Source organism: Ricinus communis, chromosome 3, assembly GCF_019578655.1.
Source record: "Ricinus communis isolate WT05 ecotype wild-type chromosome 3, ASM1957865v1, whole genome shotgun sequence".
Lineage (NCBI taxonomy): Eukaryota > Viridiplantae > Streptophyta > Magnoliopsida > Malpighiales > Euphorbiaceae > Ricinus > Ricinus communis.
Genome location: NC_063258.1, coordinates 12,045,732 through 12,049,582, shown reverse-complemented (window position 1 = coordinate 12,049,582; position 3,851 = coordinate 12,045,732). Strand labels below are relative to the sequence as shown.

General features: G+C 40.4%; 1 protein-coding gene and 1 non-coding gene across 2 annotated transcripts; one reads left to right on the top strand and one right to left on the bottom strand.

The window, feature by feature from the left end:
* Positions 1-1,474: 1,474 nt before the first annotated feature.
* On the bottom strand, positions 1,475-2,287 carry LOC125369540. The gene has a single exon (XM_048372310.1). It carries the CDS (start codon positions 2,285-2,287, stop codon positions 1,475-1,477), a length of 813 nt encoding a protein of 270 aa, XP_048228267.1.
* A 1,073-nt stretch (positions 2,288-3,360) lies between these two features.
* LOC125369659 lies at positions 3,361-3,467 on the top strand. Its single transcript, XR_007215336.1, has one exon. It is a non-coding gene; the product is annotated as a small nucleolar RNA R71 (small nucleolar RNA).
* Positions 3,468-3,851: the final 384 nt, after the last annotated feature.

Below are 3,851 nucleotides of genomic sequence, written 5' to 3'. Positions count from 1 at the left end.
TCAAGGTCATATTCCTCGGGAAAGTGAAAGCCTAGAGTTACTACTTTGTTCTCTGTTATATTAGCCTAAAATGAATGATGAATAATTCCTAAATTAACTAATAGATACTCTAATTGTTGTCTAACTATGGCTACTAGGGAAGGATTAATTCAAGCTAAGGAATAACGCCTTGGGAATTCTTGTCTCTAAGGAATGGAAACCAAAGACGAAATTGATTGATTGAATTCAATTTCCATGGGAAAATCTCTATGCAATTAACGCCTTTCTCTAGGACATTAACATCTTAGATTAATTAGGTTGAAATCTCTTCCTAACCCTAATTATCCAAATTAGTATTATGTACCATTTAACACTATTGAGAATTGTTAATTCTCAATCCGGTAGAACGAACACCCTATCTCTAGGCGAATTCAATTCTAGATTGCAAAGGACAATCCAAACCTAAACGTCTTTCTTAAGAACATTCAAATTCCAATAATCATTCAACAAGATATGAAGAACAAATCAATAAGCACTTACATTGCAAATCAATATTGAGTTTGGAATTTCAATTCAATTACAAAATCAATAACCCTAATCATGTTCATTATCAAAACCCACAAGAATTCAATTACAACAATGAGTAAAGGTAGAGAAACCCGAATACACCCTTGGATGAGAGTAAACAGCTCCAATTCCTCTTCCCCAATCTTGAATCTTGTTCCTCTTGCTCGAATTGAAACCAATCAACGAACCTCGCCCAATCTTCAATCTTTGCAGGGAATCCAATTAAAACCTTGGTCCAAGTCTCCTTTTTCCTTGGTTCCAGCTCAAAAAACCCTTAAAGAGAGAAAGAGATGAGTTTGGAACGTCCTAACCCTACTCTTCTCGCCTTTCCCTCTTTTCTTTCTTTTAATTAATTCGTCTAGCTGCCGCGAACATGGCTGTGTTGATGCCCATGTTGGGAACAGGGCCTGGTGTTGATGCCCATGTTACTCTCTGTAGTCATGCTCCTTAACGCATCTTTTTCCTATTGTCAAATGCACCCACCACGGTCGTTTTGGTGCCCGTGTTGGGAACACGGCCATTGTTAAAACCAACACGGTCGTGTTTAGCTTCCTTATGCACAAACTTGACTTGTTTTAGCAACTTTGACGTCCAATTCTGCTCCAATTCTTCCCTTTATCACTCTTTGGCTTCTTTTGGACCTAATGCACACAAACAAACGCATAGGGTGAGTGTTGGGACCAATTCATATCCAAATGTACATAAAATCAGCCTTAAAAACCCCATTTAGATGTGTGTATTCTACGCACATCTATTGCGCTTTAGCTGCCAGGTTATGGGTCCTCAGAATGTCAACAGTCCTCCTAGCAGCCACTTTTAGGTACATCCTTTGAGTGGGCAATGTCCTTTCCCCCACCTCGGTTGTCAAGTCTGCTGCTGGAATGATCGGTAGCCCGTTATCCTCATCTATATATGCATAGTCAAGACACTATGGAAGCTTTTTCCAATCAAGAACCAGCGGTTCCTCAAGTGATGGCCTCAACTTCTGCATACCTATCCTGTGAATCACAGTAAACTCATTAGTATTTTTAGTTGGCTCGTTTGCTAACATAAATTCAAGCTGCTCTAACACTTCCTCATTTGACAGCTCATGCTTTTCTCCCCTTGGCAAAGTGACATGTAGAGGGTCTTCAACTAACACTTCCTGCAAGTGTGTCTCAATATCATCGTCAATTACATTAACAACACACATAGCATTATTATGATCTGAAGACTGACTTATGGGATTATGCAAGTCAAAGGTGACAGTCTCATCCCCTACACTAAGTTTTAACTTTCCATCACAAACATCTATCATTGCCCTAGATGTTGCAAGAAAAGGTCTTTCTAAAATTAAGGATACACTACTCTCACCGTCCATGTCTAAGATCATAAAATCGATAGGAAATATAGATTTATTTACTTTTACCAGTACATTTTCTACAATACGTCTAGGATAGTTAACAGATCTATCAGCTAATTGTATACTCATCCTAGTGGGTTTGGTTTTTCCCAGCCCCAATTTTATGAACAGGCTATACGATATTACATTAATTCTAGCCCCTAAATCAGCTAAGGCATCATTGACAAATAAGTTACCTATAACACAAGGAATAGTAAAACTCCCTAGATCATATCGCTTTTCCGATAAATTATTCTGAAAAATTACTGAATATTCCTCGTTTAATGTCACAAATGCCGAGTCTTCAAACTTCCTCTTCTTGCTAAAAATCTCCTTTAAGAACTTTGCATATCGAGGCATCTATGAAATAACTTCAAAAAAGGTAAATTTATTTGGAGTTGTTTAAAAATATCCAGAAATTTACCAAACTATTGCTCGAGTTGTGCCTAATTTAATCTAGTAGGGTATGGGATTTTGGGCTGGTATTCCCTCAGTAGAATCTCCTCTGCCTCTTCCTTCTCTAGTTCCTTTGCCTTGGTTGCTTCAACTTCCTTGCTTGAATCTACCTATGGATTAGCATTAGTGTTAGAAACAAAAGGACTAAGAACAAATTTACCTAACCGCAACATGATTGTGTTCACATGCTCTCTCAGGTTGGGCTCTATAGTGCTAGGCAGAGTCCCTGACTGCCTCTCAACCAACATCCTAGAAATCTAGCCTATTTGAGTCTCCAAATTCTAAATGGAGGCCTACTGATTCCTAAATGCACTGTCCGTCTGCTGAAATCTATTGTCGGTAGAGGACACAAATTTCATCACCAACTCCTCGAGATTAGGCTCTTCTCATCAGGTGGAGGTAGTTGGTGTGGACCAGCTTGCGGTTGTGGCTGTTGCTGATGCAACCTCTGAAAACTGGGTAGTCCCTAGCCGTTGTTATTCCTCTAACTGAAGTTGGGATGATTTCACCAACCGGGGTTGTATGTATTGTTGTATGGGCTGTTCTATTGTATAGGTGCACTACCCATATAGTCTACCTATTCAAGATCAGCAGAAACAATAGAAGATGAAGAATTAGAAGGTGAAATAAACATACCTCCCGCATTACAGTTTGCACCATAGCGCGGACCACCGAAACACTCGCAACTTATCTGGGCTGCATGAACCGGCATCTGAAGCTGGTCTAATTTCTTGGTCAAAAGCTCCACTTGAGCTGCCAAGGCTGTTGTGGAGTCTAGATTGTTGACCACTCCCTGCTTGATTGGACGACTCCTAGAGGATTGTCACTAGTAGTTGTTCATGGACATTTCCTCTATCAGATTTTGCGCATGCTCCACCGTCTTACTGCTCAGGGCCCTACCTGCTGCAACGTCTACCATCTGCCAAGTAGCAAGGTTCAAACCACTGTAGAAGGTCTGAACCTGCATCCATACTAGTAGTCTGTGCTGTGGGCAACATCGGAGCAAGTCTTTATACCTCTTCCAAGCATCGTACATGCTCTCATCATCGAACTGCATAAAAGAAGATATATCATATCTCAATCTAGCAGTTTTAGCAAGAGGAAAGTACTTATATAAAAACTTCTCAGCCAATGATCTCCATGTCGTAATAATGTTAATCGGGAGTGATCGCAGCCCATCTTTGGCTCTCATTCAGTTGAAGAATTAGGAAACAGCCTGAATCGAATGGCATCATCAATTGTTCCACTTATCTTAAAGGTGTCGCAGATCTCCAAGAAGTTGGCGAAGTGAGGATTTGGGTCCTCGCTCGGCAGTCCCCCAAATTGTACACTATTTTGGACCATTTGTATCACGTTCGACTTTATTTTGAAGTTATTGGCCGCCATTGGTAGTTGCAATATACTCATCCTGTGTCCCCTCAAGAGAAGGTCTAGCAAACCGGTACATAGTCCTAGTTTCCTCCGCAAC

Bases quoted from the DNA above. Each gene is read 5' to 3' on its own strand.
- LOC125369540 (XM_048372310.1), bottom strand. From the start codon at position 2,287: ATGCCTCGATATGCAAAGTTCTTAAAGGAGATTTTTAGCAAGAAGAGG.